The 21033-nt window shown below is 48.4% G+C and overlaps 1 protein-coding gene across 2 annotated transcripts in view; it reads right to left on the bottom strand.

The window, feature by feature from the left end:
* Window positions 1-7947: 7947 nt before the first annotated feature.
* The window catches only part of PTPN18 (protein tyrosine phosphatase non-receptor type 18), a 237907-nt gene continuing 224821 nt past the window's right edge, over window positions 7948-21033 (bottom strand). For both annotated transcript variants that reach the window (XM_086940321.1, XM_086940322.1), the window contains 4 exons: window positions 19197-19270; window positions 16440-16467; window positions 13335-13430; window positions 7948-9775 (listed from right to left, as the gene is read on the bottom strand). In XM_086940321.1, coding sequence (XP_086796447.1) covers window positions 9702-9775; window positions 13335-13430; window positions 16440-16467; window positions 19197-19270 — 272 coding nt within the window. In that variant the 3' untranslated portion in view covers window positions 7948-9701. The remainder of the gene's footprint in view (window positions 9776-13334; window positions 13431-16439; window positions 16468-19196; window positions 19271-21033) is intronic.

The raw sequence follows: 21033 nt of genomic DNA on the forward strand, positions 1-21033 counted from the left end.
TCACTGCCACATGCCAGCATAAAGGTTCTCTATTAAACATCACTCTCCTATAAATGTGACAGTTTGGACAATTCGAGGCCACCCAAAGCAGTAAGAATGGCCTGGATGCTCTATAATAATTTTTTTTTAATGTGCATTTAATTGTAATATTGATGTGCTCCATATGAAAATAGACAGACAGCGCTGCCATTCGGTGGGCTGTCGTAAGTTTTGCCGTTAAAAATGTAGAGGCTTATTTCAAGCCCCTTGCACCACCGGTACATCACTTTTTCCCATATTAAAAGTGATGCACCGGCGGTGCTTGCGGCTTGTAAATAAGCCCCTTAGTGTCTGAGCGAGCACCGGCAAACACAGGCACAAATTAAGCACTGGAACATTGACCCAAAAAAAGCAAACCCACCCCTCCCAATACATCAGGAGAGCACAAATTCACAACAAAAATACATTCAGGACAGGTTAGGGTCAAAGAGGCCATAGTGAACCTTCAGCACGCATGTGCAAGGCTTGGCTCAGGCACAGAGAGTCTCGCTCTTGTGGTGCCATCACCCCACCAGGGTCTACTCTCAAACATTTAGAGAGACCAGGGAGAGTTGATTCATGAGATGTCCAACCTTCTTTATTTTTTACCATGAAGATCAGCCTTGAACAGGCAATAATTCTGTCCGATGGGGTATGTTCATTTGATTGGGTCTGCATGGAGCCGTCTTTCATCAAAGGCCAGTACGTATAGCGAATATGGCCCCCAAGACCAAATGCGGTCTAGCTGATCTTTCCTGATCGCCAGCCATGCCCCAGCTGTTCTCCATGCTCGCGCGTGTCCTCACCCAACATGGCGCCCAAAATACTTTACAGCATCAAAAGAGAAGACCTGCCTGGAACGCACACACATTCCTAACACTCTCTCTTTTTTTCCCATTCTTCATCCTTGCGCCTACCGGTCACCTATTTACCAGTGCGTTCTCGCGGCTGATGCACTGATGCCTTAGCTCTGGGCTGACTCCATCAAAACTCAACCAGGTTTCATGGGAGGAGTCAGAACACATAGTGCATACACCCACGCAATGGGATGGGCCCACACCTTCAGACACTTATTATGAGAGAGACACACCTGACAAGTTAGTGGTATTCAACTATGGGATGTAGCTTCATTCTACAGACTCCTACTTTCCTTGTCAAAGTCCTCGCTTTCTCCTCATCCTCTCTGGCCAGCTCTGCTTTTGAGCCCAAGGAGGTCAACTTGGATAGACATTACAGAGTGAAAACTTACGGTGGCAGCAGTGGAGCGAGTATAGCGTTGATTATCCACCTTTATTGGTATTTGTCAAATTGTAAGCTGGAAGGTTTCTCAAGAAGAAAATATTTTTCTATATATTTGTGTCTGATAGAGACTTCTCACTGCAGATTCCTCACCTTAGAATATTCCCTGGGTATCGGGCTGCAGCTGGAAAATCTTGAGCAGTACCTCTGGGTGCCAGTAGTTAGCGTTGGTCAGCTCCGCATCATCTGCATCAGAAGTGCTGTGTTTGGTACCTACATAGGCGCTATCCCCCTGCTCTGACATCAGTTCCTTTCTTTCCACGCCAACAGCGACGATCCGGAGAGCTACATCCGTCTTTTTTTTTTATCATCTTTTTCAACTATTTGTCGACTCTTTTAAAGCAATTTTGCTCCAAGTGTGCTAGGGAAAATCCCCACTAACAAACTTAAGTGTTTTAAGCCTTGTGGGTAATGCCACTGACAGTTGTCAGTTTCTGATCCTCACTTGATTTGTCGGTGGTGTCTGAGGTCAGGCCACGACTCCAGGGCCTGCACCGACTGTCAGCTGGTGCACCCAAAGGCAATCTGCGAGCAAGCCATGAAGCTCCTAGTGATGTTGGTAGAGACAGCACTGCGTCTCTCTCACTCCCAAGAAAGATTCAAGGTCTAGTCAGGGAGTCGGACTTGTCATCGGTCATCTTCGAAATCCAAGTCGTTGTAATCGAAGTTGGGTAAGTCAAAGACGCACAAGAAGAAGTCCAATCGTACTATGCCTTTTCCCCCTCAATGTCGTACTTCTAGACCCCACTATAACACTCCTCTTGCGTAGCCACAGGTCGGGTCCGTGCCACGCCTCCCCAACTTCCCCAGAGCCTGAGTGACCTCTCCCCAACTTAAGAGGTTTATGTGGCCATCAACTCAATTTCAGGGTCCCTGGCTCCCTCTGGCGCGCCTTCGTTCCTCAAGAAGCCAAGAGGCGCCCTAGCTGGTCTACAGCAGCAAGCCTGCTCCCAACCTCAGCTGGGCCCCTGGATCTGCCGCCGGATCCAGACCCACTTTGGCACTGAGGATGAAGCTTATGCGGAGAAGTGTGGCTCACTGGTTAGAGCGGCAGACTCTGAAGCAGAGATCAGGCCCGGGACCAGGGTTCAAGTCCCGACGCGGCAGGGTCTTGGGATCAATGTCCGCGGACTCGATAATTCTCGCCTCAGTGCCTACTCTAATCATGGGTCCCACGCTGCAACTCTGGGCAATAGCTTGCTTAATTTCCACAACAGCCCCTACATCACTGGGATGCCTGTCTTCACCTTGGAGATGCCCAGGACGGGCATCTCACAAGGAGAGCCAGGAAGGGTTCCACAGCGTTATACAGCGCCGGGACGCCCCGTTGGGGCAGCTGTGTGCTTTACAAAATACACTACATTTACATATGCCAGAGCGTGCCCACTCAATGCCAAACAGAAGTGGCTGCCAACACCCAACAACGCTGACCCCATTGTCCTGTCTGACTCCGAGAGAGCACCGCCTCGGGGCCACTCAATGTTGACCCCAGTTCCACCCTGACCTTGTCAACCGCTCGGTTCAGACACCCTGCCCATGGCCTGTGAAAGGCCTGGTGCGAAATTGGGGTTTGGGGGTGGTAGTATGATGACTCCTACCAGTCTTTTGACCCCTTGACGAGATTGTATGCCCTTACCAAATGACACCTGATACAAGGAAGCACGGTGATGCCAGTGGACTGGACACGTTTTCAGATGCTGGCCTAGTCTCTCTCTGGGACTCGTCACGAAGGAAGGTACATCCTTCACTATGGCGGTGAGGAGATTCTGAACCTGCAGCTTCCCTCCTTCATCCAGGGCAATCCCTTTCGGAGCCCATGTTTTCCTTCAATGAAGCCCTCATGGACGCTCTCGTGGGGACTTGGGCCAAGCCCTGCACAGGTGTTCCGGAGCACAGGATGATTGCTTGTCGCTATCACCCGCTCCTGGTAGCCCAGCTTTCCTCACCCAGCACCCAGCGAGCATGGTGCTGCAGGCCTTGACCACTATCCCAGTGTGTTCCCCACCACTCCTCCAGACATGGAAATAAAGAGGTTGGATACCTTCGGAAACAGAATCTTTAAGTTTTTAGAGTTGGGCTACTGCCAGATCTTTGGGCTCTTCCCTGGTGTTGCACCACCTGCATTCCTCCTTTCACCCCTTCTGTGGCCACGGTAGGGGTTCCTAGCTGCGCTCGCAGTACCAGCCATACCCTCAGGGTTACCTGGCATCCCAGTCTTTTTGTGGCCATGGACGCAGCTCCCATAGAGTAAGTGGGAACCAAAGCCAGTGTGGTGTCCAAGTGGGTGCTTCAAATTGTAAAGAGGGATTACATCCTTCCCTTCATAGAAATCCCTCCACCATCCCCAGAATGGCTGACTGAAGGCAATCTCTTCTTGCTTCATCAAGAAGTGCAGGTTCTGTTAGGCAAAGGAGCCATCAAGAGCGTGCCAGCACCAGAAATAGGACGTGGTTCCTATTATAGACCTGCCCCCCCAATGTCTTCCTGAAGAAATAAAAATTCAAGATGTTTGCCTTGGCTCAGGCCTTGTCTGCCCTGGACCCTGGAGGCTGCATGCTAGCGTTGGACTTGCAAGACTCCTCTTTTCACATCTCCGTCCTGCAAACATACAGGCGTTACCTGCAGTTCACGGTAAGCCACACGCATTTCCAGTTCACTCTGCTCCCCATTGACTTCACCATTGTCCCCTGGGCGTTCTTGAAAGTGACGGCAGTGTTTACAGCTCACCTTTGGAGGTCAGGGGCCCTGTCTTTTCCTACCTTGACGACCAGCTGCTGAAGGCGGACTCGCCCCAGGCATTTGTCAACCATCTCCAGACCTCGACAAACCTCCTACAATCGTTGGAGTTCATTATCAACTTGTCAAAGTCACACCTGACAACTTCTCAGACACTCCCTTACATCAGAGCAGTTCTCTGTCTTCTCTCCGGAGTGGAGAGTCCAGGACATTTGAGCTATGATCCTGATGTTTCAACCTCTGTCCCAGGTTTCAGTGAGACTGACTCTGAGGCTGCTGGGTCTGACCCCCTCCTGCATCCTGTTGGTGACGGCCCACCAATGGCACAGGCAGGCTCTGCAGTAAGACCTGAAGCTCCAGTGGGTGCAGTATCATTGGAATCTCTCTGACCTGGTCCAGATCTTGAAGCAGTCCGCAAAGGATCTGCAGTGGTGGTTACCGAACCATGATTGACCCAGCGGTGACCCCTATCTCCTAACCACCTAGAATTGATAGTGGTGACCTATGCATCACTTCTGGGGTGGGGCGGCCTCCTGGGAGAGGTGGAGATCGGAGGACTCCGGTCCCCGGTGGGACCCCAGCTCCACATCAATCTTCTGGAGCTGAGGGCAATTCACTTGTCATTTAAAGCCTTCTTCCAAGCCATTAAAGGAAGGCTGGTTCAGGTGATAACAGACAACACTACTGCTATGTGGTATTGCAACAAACAGAATGGTGATGTGGACTCTGTGCTAGGAGGCCCTGCACCTCTGGACTTGGCTGAGGCGACAGGACATCTTTCTGGTCGTGCAGCACCTGGCAGGATCTCTGAACTGCAAGGCAGACAAACTCAGACCTTCATGCGTTGAGATAAAGCGGCTACAGCTGAATGTCTTTGATCTGCCTCCAGAGATCTGTGATGCCATCTTGGCAGCCAGGCATCCCCCAACAGTGACCCTGCTGTTGGGGCAAATTTGTGACATGGTGCTTCCCTCATCATGTTGACCTCCTTTCAGCCCTTTGGCAGAGGTTCCACTGTTTGGGCTGTCTTTAGCCCCGCAAGGACCGGCACAGCTGGGAGCTGTCAAAGGTTACCTCTATCTCTTCTTTTTTGAAGTTTCGGTCTAAGTCCTCACTGTTGGAGTCACCTGTTGTGCCATTTTTATTGAAGAGCTTGTAACATTTGTTCTTTTCTACCTCTTTCATCATGCCCCAATGGGACCTTAGTTTGTTCCGAACGTTCCTTATTGGCTACCGATTTGAACTTGTGCATGGTTCTCTGCTCATGCTCCTAACTCTCAAGACTGCCTTCTTGGTGGACATTACATTGGCCAGGCGGGTCAGCAAGTTTTAGGTTCTTTCAGTTAACCCTCACTACACCAGCTTTTACCAAGGTAAACTGTTTTTTCAAACCCAGGCCACTTCTTTCTCTGCTTAAGGTGGTCACCCCTTTTCATGTTGACCAAAACATCACACTGCTGTCTGGCTCTGAAGGCGTGCAGGAGGGCTGGCTGGCACGGAAGGCATGCAGGAGAGCTGGCATGCACTGAAAACTTGCAGAAGAGCTGGCTGGCACGAAAGGCTGGCAGGAGAGCTGGTGTGCACTGAAGGCATGTAGACTGGCACTGAAGGCTTGCAGAAAAGCTGGCTGGCACTGCAGGCATGCAGGAGAACTGGCTGGCACTGAAGGCTTGCAGTAGAGCTGGCTGGCACAGAAGGCTTGCTGGAGAGCTTGCGGTCACTGAAGGCATGTAGACTGGCACTGCAGGCATGCAGGAGAGCTGGCTGGCACTGAAGGCATGTACGAGAACTGGCTGGCACTGAAGGCTTGCAGGAGAGCTAGCGTGCACTGAAGGCATGTAGGAGAACTGGCTGGCACTGAAGGCTTGCAGGAGAGCTGACGTGCACTGAATGCTTGCAGGAGAGCTGGCGTGCACTGAAGGCTTGCTGGAGAGCTGGCTGACACTGAAGGCTTGCAGGAGAGCTGGCGTGCACTGAAGGCATGCAGGAGAGCTGGCTGGCACGGAAGGCTTGCAGGAGAACTGGCTGGCACGGAAGGCTTGCAGGAGAACTGGCTGGCACTGAAGGCATGCAGGAGAGCTGGCTGGCACTGAATGCTTGCAGGAGAGCTGGCTGGCACGGAAGGCTGGCAGGAGAGCTGGCGTGCACTGAATGCTTGCAGGAGAGCTGGCGTGCACTGAATGCTTGCTGGAGAGCTGGCGTGCACTTAAGGCTTGCTGGAGAGCTGGCGTGCACTGAAGGCTTGCTGGAGAGCTGGCGTGCACTGAAGGCTTGCTGGAGAGCTGGCGTGCACTGAAGGCTTGCTGGAGAGCTGGCGTGCACTGAAGGCTTGCAGGAGAGCTGGCTGACACTGAATGCTCACAGGAGAGCTGGCGTGCACTGAAGGCATGTAGACTGGCACTGAAGGCTTGCAGGAGAGCTGCTGTGCACTGAAAGTTTGCAGGCTGGCACTGAAGGCTTGCGAGGAGCTGGCTGGCACTGAAGGCTTGCAGGAGAGCTGGCTGGCACTGAAGGCATGCAGGAGAGCTGGCTGGCACTGAAGGCTTGCAGGAGAGCTGGCTGGCACTGAAGGCATGCAGGAGAGCTGGCTGGCACTGAATGCTTGCAGGAGAGCTGACGTGCACTGAATGCTTGCAGGAGAGCTGGCTGACACTGAATGCTTGCACGAGAGCTGGCTGGCACTGAAGGCTTGCAGGAGAGCTGGCGTGCACTGAAGGCTTGCAGGAGAGCTGGCTGGCACTGAAGGCATGCAGGAGAGCTGGCTGGCACTGAAGGCTTGCAGGAGAGCTGGCTGGCACTGAAGGCTTGCAGGAGAGCTGGCTGGCACTGAATGCTTGCAGGAGAGCTGACGTGCACTGAATGCTTGCAGGAGAGCTGGCTGACACTGAATGCTTGCAGGAGAGCTGGCGTGCACTGAAGGCTTGCAGGAGAGCTGGCGTGCACTGAAGGCTTGCAGGAGAGCTGGCTGGCACTGAAGGCATGCAGGAGAGCTGGCTGGCACTGAAGGCATGCAGGAGAGCTGGCTGGCACTGAAGGCTTGCAGGAGAGCTGGCTGACACTGAATGCTTGCAGGAGAGCTGGCTGACACTGAATGCTTGCAGGAGAGCTGGCGGTCACTGAAGACTTGCAGGAGAGCTGGCGGTCACTGAAGACTTGCAGGAGAGCTGGCTGGCACTGAAGGCATGCAGGAGAGCTGGCTGGCACTGAAGGCTTGCAGGAGAGCTGGCTGACACTGAATGCTTGCAGGAGAGCTGGCGGTCACTGAAGACTTGCAGGAGAGCTGGCTGGCACGGAAGGCTGGCAGGAGAGCTGGCTGGCACCGAATGCTTGCAGGAGAGCTGGCTGGCACTGGGTGGAGATCACAGAGTAGGAAATGGCAGAATATATCAAGAGTTAAACTAAAATCTTGGAAGGAAAACGGTAACAGTTCTGGGGTGCAAACAGTAGCACAAACATCATTTAATATTAAGACTAGCTGTGGGTGAGGAACATTTTTAAAAAATAATTTAAAATCCACCTTTTTGTAATTTAATACACTGTTCGTGTTGCCATGTGGATCATGAGATAGGTCTGCTCTCCTTAGGCCTGGAAATTCACGCCATCAGCAAACTCCCCAGATAGACTGTTTTAGAGTGTCTTTTTATTTTCATTAAAGAAAGGAAGGGGACGGTGATGGAGGATTAGATGAGAGGTTTCCTCAGCATAATCTGTCTATTACCACGCAGCGGGCACAAGCATTTGCAGCGATTCCACCGTGGGTTAGTGTGACCACAAGTTAACTTTGTGTTAAACCTGACTCTTCTATCCAAAGTCCTTGCATAGTAAACATTTACTTACTAAATGCCCCAACTTACCCATGAAAATTAGAACTAGAGACAGTCCTGGCTTCACCGGTTTGCAGTGGCCACAGTCAACTTTATTAACCCAACACCAGAAAAAAACACGGTACAGTATATTTACAGGCATATATGTCATTGTTAGCAATGGAGAACCCCTACCACCCCCTCCCCTCCCTCAACACCACAGAATGCAGTTTCTGTGTCCCTTGCAAGTAATTTGTACCTTATAACTTGCACAGCTGCTGGGTGTGCCAAACCTGCGCAGCTATGCATGCCATAAATAGCATTCACACATTAGTAATTCCATCCGTGCGGCAGAATAATGCTAACAGGCCTCTGATTTTATACAATAATGCCCTCTGGGCTCCACTTTCCCAAACACGTATGTCTTAGGGGTTCCTTAACGAAGTAGGCAGGTACGCTCTCGCAACTGAGCAACAGCTTCCCTCCTGGACGGTAGAAGACGTGAGTAGGTTGGGATGCCCCAAGCGGCCCTGGTAGGATGCATTTAGGGTCTGGTCAGAATGCCCTCAGCATGAGCAACATAACTTTAAAACATGTTCACCTTTAGAGATGCTTAAAAAGATACATCATGTATATGAGGCAGCCATGGGCAAAGAGGGACTCTTAAGTCCATAATACAGCTGAGCGACCAGTCATCAGCCAGCAATATTTATTGGCCAATCCCCTTTATCCGCTGCTTTTCTTACAAGGTCTACCTTCTGGCGCCGACTCCTTTTGCAGGATGCTCTGAAACAAACTAACCCTGTCTCCAGTGGGAGACCAGTCTACCTGCTTTTAGGATTAACTGAAAATCACTGGTTTCAGGACCCTCACAGGTAATCCCTTCAGACTAGGAGTGGAGAAACAGGTTGAATTTCTTAAAATACAGCAGTTCAACATTGTCAATCCTTATTCTCGTTCTCAGGTCTCACACTTTCTTATAGCTGGAAATTATGTTATTAAAATTACGTAATTTCTCTTCTTGACTCACAATAACAAAATGGCAGACATGCTTCTCTTGAGTGAGTGAGTGTTCTTGAAATCTCATTTTCAGTGGGTTAGCTACAGCCTGTTGATCATTACTCTGGCCAGATCCACGTCTTGAGGGAGACACTCCCTTAGGTTTGTGGGGCTCACAGACAATCATTTAGCTCCTGAAATCTTTAAAACTTTGCTGTCTAGGTAGTGCAAACCTTCTCAGTTATTTGCCTGCTGTGCACATGTTCACGCACCCATACGTGATACGTTTCGGACAGCTGCGAAATGCAAAATCCAAAATCCATCAAATAAATATTTTTCTTGGACAGGACAACTTAAAGGTATTACCCAGGGAAGGTGTTCCCTTCTCATTGTTTAACCCGTATTCTATTAGGCTCCGCCCCTGCATCCAAACATGTGATCAAGGACATCAGCATTATAGCACAAGTAGGAAAAAAGCAATGGCGAATACAGCCAAAATCAACTTAAAATAGGAAATTAACAAATGGACCTTTTGTAGCACGTCAGTGACCAAAGGGGAAGGTCCTCTGGTGTGCAGTGTCACTGACAAATGCACTACACCATCAACCAAATGTTTGAAGCATTTCAACCCGTCCATTTTGCGCCTCCTGCTGACTAAGCTAGCAAAGGAGTCTCATAAGAAGGCCCTTAAGTCTGTGGTAGGTTTCTCCTCCTGTTGTCCAGGATAAGAGTAGATGGAATACAGAAAAGGCTTCTTGACTCTCGGATATCCGCCAAGTGTCTAGTCACTCAGATGAGGAGGACAGAGGAGGCTTTGTGATGAGAAAGTCCACTCACAAAAGTCTGTTATCGTTCCAAGCGACTCCACTCAGCCGGTGGATCCCGAGGTCCTTTTGGCCTCCCGATTCGCTGATTGAAACCTACAAGAGTTTGCAAAAAAACAGGAGTGAATGATGGCACATTACAATAAACCACTATTTTACACATACTGTACTCCTGTTTCTGCCGCTGATCTCCCTGTGGAGGGCGATACAAGGTTCCACTTGTGGACTTAATACTCCCCATAGGTATTCTTCTCTCAAAATGCAACACAACGTGCTGCGTGGAAGAGAGAGGGTAGGAAATGTGCTGTATTCAACATTACCAGTAGTGAATGATGAGGTTAGTGACACTAGCCTCCAGACTGGGCGCCAAATTCACAACGAAAACGACGTTTTCTTTTACAAGTTCATGAATATTTATTCAGTTCATCAAATATATTGCGGAACGGTTCACTTATGTGAAGTTACATAATCATCCTTGCTGACATAATCTCATTCTTATGTCGCAATATTGTTAGTACAATCAGTCCACTTTATTGTAACACCCAAAGCATTTCGGGTCAACCAAAAAACATGACCCTTCGTCAGGGGTCTGCAAAATGAAAATCAAACAGGACCAAATTAGTCATCCTCAATGATACTAAACAGTACAATGCTCTCTGCTATACAGCTGTTTAACGTGCAGAACGGAAAGGAAAAGTGTGTGCTCTTTAAGAAGCAGCATCCGAGTCACCAAAGTAAAATATGTCTCATTGTAACAACGCTCGATAGAAGCATATGACACCACAACAATAGGTGAGACTATTAACATACAACACTCTCTCCCCTCCTATCTAAATAGTCCCACAAGTCATTCACTTACGAGCATTCGGACGCGTTTGCGCCTCCGTGGAATCTAGAGTATTACCAACATGGTTACACCGACGGTTCTCATAGGGTGAATACTCAGTCACGTGATCGCGACCACAACCAATGGTGTTGCGGCACTGCGGTCACATGAACTGAGTGTTCAGGCTTCAAAACAATATACATCAACTCGCTCCGAGTGGAAGTTAACGCTAAATCAAAAATCCTCATGTTATAGCGGCATAGTGCAAGCAACAAAAATAACAAAATAACTACAAATTAGAGAGCATTAATACATGATATGCAATACGGACATTATGCAAATTTGTTGATTACAATATTCACACCATACATTACCAGCATGAATGGGGTACAGAATTTGGCAAAAACCAACGCTATAGATCAGTGCATTATAAAACCCACGAATGTTCAATACGGTCGTTCAACCCCAATGGATGGGTGGAGTTAAGCCTTTTAATCCAATAAAACTCCGCTCTCAGTCTCTGTTTTACAGGATCCATGTCAGGGCGCTGTTGGATTGACTTGATCACCATGAATTTCAGTTGTGAGATTTGGTGATTCTTCTCTTTCCAGTGATTTGCCACAGATGATTTTAGATTATTAAGTCTGATGTTACTCTTATGCTCCGTGATGCGGATTTTAAGTTTACGTTCAGTTTGGCCAATGTATATTTTGCCACATGGGCACTTGATGAGAAACACAATTGGCATTATCAAATGTGCTTGAATGTTGCAGTTCTATGGGAAAACCTTTAGTCGGATGCATCACAGTTTTACCGCAAATGACGTTATTGCAGTGGGTGCAATTGAAGCATTTGGACATTCCTTTCCATATTATCTTCTCCTAAGAATGAGATTATGTCAGCAAGGATGATTATGTAACTTCACATAAGTGAACCGTTCCGCAATATATTTGATGAACTGAATAAATATTCATGAACTTGTAAAAGAAAACGTCGTTTTCGTTGTGAATTTGGCGCCCAGTCTGGAGGCTAGTGTCACTAACCTCATCATTCACTACTGGTTCATTAAAGGCACGCTCCTTGACTACGTGCGACGACTAGGCTGCCAGCCTTAAAACTTCAAAACTTAGAAAAGTTTCATTTAATTTGAGTGCTTGGGATAACATTGTATTCAACATTACACCGCATATTCCTGCTCTTTGCCTGTGCTGCCGCACAAACTGCTGTCGAGCACTAATGCAGGCACCCTTGCAACATGGTGCAAAGAGCACCTTCATGCACAAAAACAATCCTCAGAGGCATTATCCTCTTTCTAAGTATGCTGCGTAATGCAATAACAGTCTGCCTGTCTATGCCAGAGCGTATATATAATAGTAGAGTCTGAATACTGGCAATTTGCTTAATTTTACACCTTTCGCAGATCTACATACTGGTGCTGGGGGTAGTAGTAAGCAATAGTTTTCCATGGTTGGAATGCCCTTTAGAGTCTGTGCAAATCTACTAGTATTTTTCATGGAGTTAATCAGCTTGTCTCTAATATTTAACATTGCAGAGAAAGGCCGGACATTTACTCCTGACAAGGGCAGGAGTAAAACTTCTTCCAGGGTTAGGGAAAAATGTTTTGGGTGGGAAAGTGAACTTGTTACTGGCCAACGGATTGTCACATAGGCAAATCTACACATGCATATCTGCCCGTGCTAAATGCAGTTCACAAATATTTTCTAGGAGTACGATTTCTTGGCCTACTCTAGTAAATTCTTAGAAAATTCTTGAAACCCGTAAATCTGCACTAATGCAAGGACATATACATTGACTGCAATTTTGTGACTTTCTAAGAATTGGGCCCCTATTTCGGTCTGGCGTTAACCAAGATGTTTTGTTTTTATTAAAATTCTTCCTCTCTCTATCTATGGGTGGCTTCACTGTGAATGACAGCATTCTGCTCTTTCACAAGGAGCATATCGGCACGCAAAGTAGTTTCGCTCAGTGCCAGGAACAACGGTGGCAACGTGTGTTTTTTTGAGAACAAATGTATTTTTGCTTTTGCCAATGTTTGTTATAATGATGAGGGTCCGGAGCTCCCACAACAATGAAGTTGTACAAAAACCATGTCAAAAATAGACATGCATTAACAAAACCAAAAGGCTGACTATCAATGTTCTACCTAGTGGCTTTGCCAATGCTTGTTTGTCATGTTTTCTATATTTTTGTGTCGGGCAATAGGAATTCCAAACCCCTGACTCCTTTTCTTTTCTTAAAGATCCAAACATGTTATGCTGCACAAAGAGGCTCTGGATCACCAGATTGCAGCAAACACCCCATGAGTGTGAAAGATAGATGACTGGATGGGGCCCTAGCAGGTTTTTAAATAAAAAATTTCTACTGAAGCGATCACAAAAATTCTATCAGGCAATGTCTCGGAGACTCGTTAAGGGCTTAAAGTGTCACAAAGACAATACAGGGCTTCTGGTGAGAGAGGTGATTACTTGACCCACTGCACCAGTATTGCGTTCTGTTTTTAGATGTACATTCCTTGGTTCATGTGCCACTTTCTGGACCTGAAGATTAGCCTTCTGACACCCTCTCTGTAACTGAGGTGTGATTTCTAATGAGTGACCGCTTACTCGTCAATCTCTTTTGACTCCTTGTCCGAAGGCTAGTTTACTGACAACTGTACCCGCTGTTGTTACCGAACAACTGGTTTTCAAGTTAATTTCTTGTCCGGCCACTTCTAAGACTTTGCAAGGTGGTCAGAGATTAGAAAGGAAACTTTAGAAGTTCTGTAGAGTGATACTTCATCAGGCTGCAAACACCAACTGGCATACTTACCTAGGCCATTCGTCAAGGACTGGTTGGCTGAAGCACACCTGGATGGATCTGGGATGTCTTCATAACTATCAATGGATTCAGACGTAGAGAGGGAACCTGATAAGAGAAGGAAGATTGTGAACGCCCTTTGAGTTCATGATCTAGGGTTCCACCTTAATCTTACTCGTCACAAGTCTACCAGAATATTTGGGGCCGGAGGTAAACGCAAACTTTACTTAATATAATGGGTTCTATGATTGGGAACAATCCCCTTCATGCTGTTTTGAACCCCAAACCTCCATCAAAAGTTACCCCACATATTGCCCAATATTACAGTTTCCTTCCAACCTCATGAAATAGCACCATATATGCCCGTAGCCAGGCAAACCCTACAGCTCCCGTCAGGGGTTGGTGATTGCACACGCTGTCGCTGTATAACATGTGCTTAACCTTGGGTAGCTTGGCAGTGAGCAGTCAGGATTAATCCAGAGGCAATGTGTAAAGCAAAGGCACAGCAGACCGTTGCGATAAATGCACTGAGTGTCATAAAAGAGACTTTACACAGGATTTATGTATAAACGTTTGTATTAAACACACATATTCAATCTTTATTACATGAATGTCTGGTCATTTTGGGCATAAAACACATTTGGAATTATCACTACCAATACTAGGCCCACTCGTATGATTATGATGTCAACAGTATGTATGTGGGGATAATCTCTAATCTCCCACCCCTCCCCCCAGAGGGATCACCCTTATGCGGTGTGACATGCTGTCCACCCCAGGCCCACCCTGATAATACAGTCCCACAATTATACGGTACACCCCGGTCACAATGATATCAACAATATGTATATACATATAACAAGATCACTTTTTAGCAGCACAGCGGGCCAGAACCACGCAGGAAAACCCAATGTCAGATGTATTGTACTTTTGGCACCAAACAACGGATTACGTAGCACTGCCTGCCAGTGTTGTGAATCACACCCTCACTTCCACTCGCACACACTCACTCCGCACTGCTCTATGGAGTGACTGGTAACCAGCACAATCTGTACGGAACGCTCTTGCACACATATGCACTCAGCACCCTTATGCGATGCCACTGGTACCCACACACTCTGCAGACTCCGAGGCCTGAGCCTCCCGCTAGTTCACCACAATTTTTCTATACCCCTGATGGTAACAAACCAACCCCTCTTTCCAGACACGAGGCCGCATGCGGACAAAGTCACTTAGTCTGGGTTTAAGGAAGCAGATGGAAATATGTTGCAAGTTTAATTAATAGGTAGACTTAAACAAGGGGAGTTTAGCAGCCACTCAGGAATTTCACCCATAGGCCTCAAAACACAATGGAGTCACACAGTCTCTTGACCCGCTTCCAAACTGTCTTGGAAGTGTTCCTTTGACCCAGTCAATCTCTCTAGCTACTACACTAGATGTCTTTGGGAGGGGCCGGGTGAGTAAGGGCTGTTGCTCTGCTGCAATGAGGGTCAAAAAGGGAACAACAGATTAATGGGGAGTAACACAGGGAAGCCTCTTGATAGGATGAGGCACCTCGACAGGTATAGGATGATAAAGGTCGTGCCCGAACAATCCGGGCACAGCTCTGGTGCGCGTTGGTATGAGTCGCACCAGACACTTCAGATCTCAACCACGCGGAGTTACAAATTCCTTACCTCCCTGGAAATTAGGCACTATGACAGGTGCATGTTGAAATGGGTTACACCAGGCAATTCCGGCCACACAAGAGAGATGCGACACTGAAGCAGGTCACTTTGGATCCACAACCGGTGAATTCACCCACTAACCTGAGCGTGAGGCTTCCGCGTTTCGGGAATTACATGCCTTCGATGCGGGCAAGATTAGGGGCTCTGCACTAGGCAATCTAGTCTCCAGGCACAAGTCTTTTCCACACTCCCACCACGCTTCCTGTTGGAATTCAGTAGCTGATGTGGGCACTTGAGAGGGAAGCGCTCTCCAGATGTAATGTAGATGGTGAAGGTCCCTCGCGGGAGATCTTTGATGTCTTTGAGACCCTAGAGAGAACCGGAGGCCCGCAGACAGGCCCTTGGAGGGCACACTTCAGGGCACCACACCTCAGCAGGTCTCAGCCCAGGCCAACCACTATTCCGAAAAGACACTTGGTCCCCTCTTGGGCAGTTATCCTCCATCTGTACAACACAGTCCTCTGGTAATGTGCACCACGCAGTCCGGTTCTCTTGTCCGGCGTCCCCACAAGCATATCTCACCCTGTGCTGAAGGATGGCACCCCTAGTTATTGTTATTGTTGTCTGGGTTTTATATCGCGCAAAATCACCGTCAGGTCTCAAGGCGCTTCTGACAGATACAGCAACAAGAAAGGTAAGTTAACAGGGATACAGATTTTTGGCCTAACTCACAGAGATCCAAAGGCATCTCTGAATAGAAGTGTCTTCAAAGATTTCCTAAAAAGGAGGAGGTTAGTTTCTTTACGAAGGGCCTCAGGTAGCTTATTCCACATTTGAGGGGCTTGGATTGAAAAGGATCTCCCGCCTTTGGTGCTATGGCGCTCACTTACCTGTAATGGCAGGTCGGACACATAGTCTCCAGCACCAGAGATGGAAGTGCGCCCACACCAGTCTGACACGACAAACTGGACACAGGTTTAATGAAGACGGGGGGTGAGTGTGTGTGCACGCCTGCGATGGCAGGATTGCACATTTGATCACAGGCACCATAGGTGTCGATGCACATACACAACGGCCTGCACCGATAGGCTGCTCCTGAGTTTCCTCAGTATAGATGCTAGCGGATACCCATCGGTCTACACTGACAAATCGCCCCCCTGTGCTTACCCAGGCCCTAGCACCTTTGGGAGCAAGGGCACACACACCACCCTGTCCTGTCAGCCGGACATGGGATGACCCCTGTTGGATGCGATTGTGCACACCCCGCCTGCAACAGCATACCGGGCATCTCGCCACTAGTACTGGAACAGGCAACGGCACATCCTACGATGGTGTCCAAGCAGCTTGTCTCACCAGGCAGTTTCAAGCAGGCATCCACCAACAACGTGCTAGCATGCACGCAAGCAGCACGCATACCCCCATCATCCCCCCCAGCCCCCTCTCAACTTACCTTTCTTTGGAGGTACAGATATGAAGCCCTGTGGGGTACAAACACAGACAGATTAGAAAGCAAAGGATTTGAATTTGGCTGGTGTGAGGCTGATGCATCCTGACCCCTTCTTCTTAAAGCAAACGTTAAGGTCCAGCTCTGAAGCCAACTCCTTGGGCTACATAAACCAGTTTATGTCTCTGTACAGCCAACTGCTTCAGACTCCTCTCTATGCAGAGTACCCTATGCATTATGTAGCATTCTGCGTGCAGCCCCTCACTGTGCACAGCAAAGCAGCTGATAATTGGTACACCGAGAATATAACTATGTATTTAGAAATGCTGCCAGGGAATACGGTTTTATTCTCTCTTAACTTATGAAGAGGCTGATAAATTTTGCACAGGTTATGTTATTTACACATAAACTAATATTGCAGCAGAATGTGTGACACTGTATGACGCTTTCCGCTAATTCTATGCAATACTCGGAAGCTACGATCCTCTTTGGAGGAGCTACATACACCTCCGGCTCCTTTCCACGCACCTCCCGCTTCGCTCGCCTTTCATTGTGAAGAGCAAACGATTCACAGAAAACGTGAGCGATACTTTTTTTCTGCAACACTGGGTAAAGCTTTGTCACAAGTCATTCACTTCCACTGGCTACTTCTTTTCTGGCTGATGCATATAACAGTTAACAGTGGAAGAATCACTGCATCATCCCCTCTCAAGGTTTAAGCTGTGGCTGGTTCTGCAGGAAGACACTGTAAGCAGCTGTTTTAACAACACAACAAATGGCCAACAGAGGGCACTGGATTACAATAAATGGACTCAGAAGATACTTTTTTTGCAAATGAAAAGGGAGGACCCAAACACCAAAATATCATTTCTGTGAATATTTTTGCTGGACAGGCAGGCACTGAATGCCTGACAACTGTCTGCATTTGATGAGCAGGCAGAAGAGAGCAGGCGTGACAGTACAACTCTGTTAGAGCCATTTAGAGACAGGCAAACCTTACGTATTCCGTCGACAGAGCTCCCACTGGCTCCATAAGTGGAATACTTCCTCTGTCGCCCCGAGGGAGTAGGTCCCCTCGGGGAAAAGACATTACACTGTCTGCCTTATTTAGGGTGGATGGTGTAATGCCTTTTTTCCTATCAATTCAAGGAAAAACCTGGCGGTGAGCCGCAGAAAAAAACAATAATGACCCCACACCCTGGTCGAAAACTCCCAGGGTGTGAGGGTAATTTGTTTTTTGTTTTTTCGAAAAACAAAAAAAGTGTCAAAAGTTTGAAGGATGCCTGTCAAAAGTGACAGCGTCCGTCAACCCAACTTTCAGTAGATTGAAAGGCAGAGCTGTGATGGTGGTCCCTTTCAATGTACAGAGATGAGCGCTGGGCCGTCTGTCACTCTAAATTTGGCAGACAGAATACTGTCAAGACAGCAGCGGAAATGTCCTCACCCATCTCGACTGACAGAGGCTCTATCGGCAAATGACGTCGTAGCGACAAGAGAGTGCAGTACAACACTTGTTAGCAATGCCCGCCACATACCATCTACCGGAAAAATTCAGAATTTATCATTCAACATTTTGGGGAGTTTGACAAAAGGGGGGGGGGGGGCTTTGGAATAATCAGGGTGAACAGCAGTAACATCCTTTGGTCAAATCACTCCATGTTTCTTGCCTGAAAGGATTAAGGGGGCATATTAACAAGGGCTTTTACTCCGCTTGTTGGCTTAAAAAGCCAAAAAAGCGGAGATAAAACGATCGCCCTATTTACAAGAGAGCAGGTGATAGAGAACAGATGACTGGAGGCGGGGCAGTAGGCAGAGGTGACCTGGCTGAAGCCTTTGGGGCAGAATATGAGAATATGAGGGACTGGTGCAGGGACTGAGAGGTCAGTGTTCAGAGCGGAGGTAGAGAAGCGCAGGAGGAACTTCACCCCAAGGCATCTCATTAGAGATGCAAAGGGAGGCGTCGGGAAAAAGGGTGCTAACATGCGATTATGAGATGCAAAGTGGGCGTCACTGGGCGTACCCCAGATGGACTACTTTGTATAATATCGCTGATGTTCACATTGCAGTATTTACAAGGCTCCCCAGCATTTTAGCACACGTTAGTTTTTGGAGAAAACTGCTGTTTTCTCCAAAAACTAATGTCTGCTAAAATGCAGACTTACCTATCCCTAACATTGGGATGGATTATGCTGATATGACCCTGTGGGTCGTATCGGCAAGGTTATCGCCGTTTTGCAGGGAATAGCCCTGGAGAAACGTATTGTTAATAACGCGCTACCAGGGCGATATATTCCAGCGATAGTCTGCAATAAGAAATGTATCACTAAGCAAGGCCAGCGATAATTATCGCAGGCTGTTGATAATATACCCCTTAATTCAAAACCTGATGTTAGTTGATGGCAGTGTGATCCTTTGGAAGGATGCATGCTCCGCAGAAGACAGATGCTCCAACCCCTGTTTCTAGCACTCTTAGCTCAGGAACATTCTGGGACTTTGGAGCACAAGAACTTCCAGAGCAGGGCTCCCTACCATTTAATTCATCGCCCAGTCTGTTGGGATGGCCAGGATACTGTCCAAGGAGGGAGGACAGCCATGATGCAGCCCCCAAGGTTGGGGCTCGCTGGTGAGATACTGGAGGTGGCACATGAACGCTACCTGTTGCAAGCTGATGCCAAAGAGCTGCACCTACCAACAAGTGATAGTCCCTTCCACAGCGCATAGACAGGACGTGGCCCCCCGGATCAGGCGAACAGTGGTACTCACCGAATGCAGGAAGTTCCGCAACTTGTTGTTGCCCTTGGAGGCGCTGCCTTGGGGTGAAGCTGCACTTGGGTCAACTGTCAAGAAGAAGAAAGACACAGATTAGCTCAGTTCCCTCTGCGCTTCTCTCCCTCCGCTCTGAACACTGACCTCTCAGTCCCTGCGCCAGTCCCTCATATTCTGCCCCAAAGGCTTCAGCCAGGTCACCTCGGTCTACTGCCCCGCCTCCAGTCATCTGTCCTCTATCACCTGCCCAACCCTTTATTCATGGGTCCTCTGTCTACACCACGAGGTCTCTGTCATTCGTCCTCTCTCACTGCCAGAAGCCTTTAAGTCATTGGTCCCCAGACACTGGCCAAGGACTCCACTCATTAGTCCTCAGTCTGCTGCTCCTGGGCTCAGGTAATTGGTCTACTGTTCCAGGCCTCACAGTCATTGGTCCACTGGCCAAGGTCTCCACTCAATAGTCCTAAGTCTACTGCTTCCTGGCCTCCGGTAATTGGTCTTCTGTTCCAGGCCTCACAGTCACTGGTCCACTGGCCAAGGTCTCCACTCATTGGTCCTAAGTTTACTGCTTCCTAGCCTCCGGTAATTGGTCTTCTGTCCCAGGCCTCACAGTTATTGGTCCTTGGTCCACTGCCCCGGAACTCCTCTCATTGGGCCTCTGTTCACTGCTAGAGGCCACTTAGCCATTGGTCCTCCACCTACTGCCCAGAACTCCACTCATTGGTCCTCCGTTCGCTGCCACGGGCCTGTGAGTCATTGGTCCTCAGCTCCACACACCCATTGCTCTTCTGTGCTCTTTCCTCTGCCTTTCACCCATTGGTACACAATGTGTAGGACCCGCCCAATGACCCACACCCCTGAGCTGAGCTTCTTCTTCTTAGGAACAGGGGAAACGAGGCGCAGAGAGGGAAGAACTTATCTGAAAAGGAAACAAGTGCGTCCCTTAATAAGTCAGGGCATTTCTCCCATGACATGATGCCGGAGAGATGCCACAGAGGTCACGCCATGGAACCGGACAGTGGTCCATGAGTGTGGACCAGGGATTCCGCTCACTTTGAAGATGGCCAGGATGATGTAAGGAGACAGAACTGATCATTCAGTGAGTGCTGTGGATACTGACCAATGTCTGGTCAGACCTGAGATCCAGTGGGACCCATTTCCAAGCTGTGGGACCCAGCACAGAGAGGGCGCGTCTCCCAGAGCTATCCCGTCAAACATGGGAGGCCCAAGCGTATGGAGATGGAGGACTAGAGGCTTCTGGCCAGGCGAAAGTTAATCTGGCTTGACTTCAGAAGTGTCTTAAAAGGGAATACTAGAGAGGGAAAGTGTTAAAGGGCCGCAAGGAGGGGAGGAGGGGAGAGCAGGGTTCACAGATCTAAAGTTGACTCTGTCAGATCTGAGGATACTTTTTGTGCCAGTTTTAATCTTTGCATTTTTGATTTTATATTTCATGTTAAATAAAAAGAGGATTTTAGGCAGCAGAATGGACATCCGAAATGGAGAAATTCTACACGGCTGACAAGGGACAACTTGAGACCTGTGAAGGAAGAGAGGTGTAAGGAGGAATGGGTGAGAAAAGCAAGAACAGAGAGGGAGAAACCAGGAGATGGAGTAAGGAGAGCAAATTAGAGGGAATAAAAGAGGAGTGATGGCAGAAGGTAAAGAGTAAGTAGGGGGTAGGGATTGGGAGGCAGAGAGAAGTTTGAGATTGTGAATGGAAAGCGGCAAAGGGGTGAGAGACCGGGAGAAGGTGAGTGGAGGAAGGAAGTTGAAGAGGAGCTTGAGAGAGGGAGCTGGGCACAGAGAAGAGTCGTCGTCTCCATTAACACTTCCA

The sequence above is a fragment of the Lissotriton vulgaris genome, chromosome 10 (genome assembly GCF_964263255.1).
Source record: "Lissotriton vulgaris chromosome 10, aLisVul1.2, whole genome shotgun sequence".
Classification (NCBI taxonomy): domain Eukaryota; kingdom Metazoa; phylum Chordata; class Amphibia; order Caudata; family Salamandridae; genus Lissotriton; species Lissotriton vulgaris.